The 697-nt window shown below is 43.8% G+C and overlaps 1 protein-coding gene across 1 annotated transcript in view; it reads right to left on the reverse strand.

Moving 5' to 3' along the window:
* LOC104536298 (leukocyte cell-derived chemotaxin-2-like) overlaps positions 1-316 on the reverse strand; it is a gene marked incomplete at its 3' end in the record, with an annotated part of 1,355 nt that extends 1,039 nt beyond the window's left edge. Inside the window, exon 1 of the mRNA XM_010178864.1 lies at positions 184-316. Coding sequence (XP_010177166.1) covers positions 184-316 — 133 coding nt within the window. The remainder of the gene's footprint in view (positions 1-183) is intronic.
* Between the last annotated feature and the right edge of the window lie 381 nt (positions 317-697).

The following is a 697-nucleotide window of genomic DNA, read 5'->3' on the forward strand; positions in this document are numbered from 1 at the left end:
TTTTACACTACCTAATATTGATAAAAGAAAAGGGCAAACTCCAGGGGAAGTCACAAGGTTTAAATCTCTGTGTTTTGCTGAGCCTTGTGGATGGTTTCCCAGAGGCTTTTATTCTCGGAGAGATCTGACTCTTCCATGCCCCTTTTTTCATGCTTATTTTTATTTTAAGAAAGTTTCAAGCACAGCTATCTCTGCCACAGCCCTGGGAGTCACAGCCTCTGATTTTGTTTGCAGGTTGACTTGAGCAGGTTTTCAGCCGTTGTGCTGTGGCAGCAAGATGAGACCCACGAGTTAGAAAAGGGATTTTCCAGCCCATGTTGTTTAATCAATAGCAAGGCCCCTTTGGACTTTGCTCTAACCATGGAACAACTAGAAAGTTGTTCATATTTTAATGCAAGTTAATTTTAGGGATGCAATGAAACAGCATTTTTTTGTTTTATGCTTTGTCTAGTGATGTTTGAGGGTACTTACAGCAGTGACTATGAAGCAAAAATGCAGAACAGATAGAGGGGACCTCATGAAGTGACCCATTCACTCCTCCATTGCCCAGGGCAGATGTGCTGTGCTGCATTCACAGGGGCTGGAGCTATGGGATGTCTCTGCCCAGAAGGTGACCTGAGCTACCTGGGATCTTGGGATACTGAACTGTGACTGTGAAAAAATAGGGCTGAGAGAGACCTACCAAGTCCATTCCTAT

This window comes from Mesitornis unicolor, unplaced genomic scaffold (assembly GCF_000695765.1).
Source record: "Mesitornis unicolor isolate BGI_N332 unplaced genomic scaffold, ASM69576v1 scaffold45192, whole genome shotgun sequence".
Lineage (NCBI taxonomy): Eukaryota > Metazoa > Chordata > Aves > Mesitornithiformes > Mesitornithidae > Mesitornis > Mesitornis unicolor.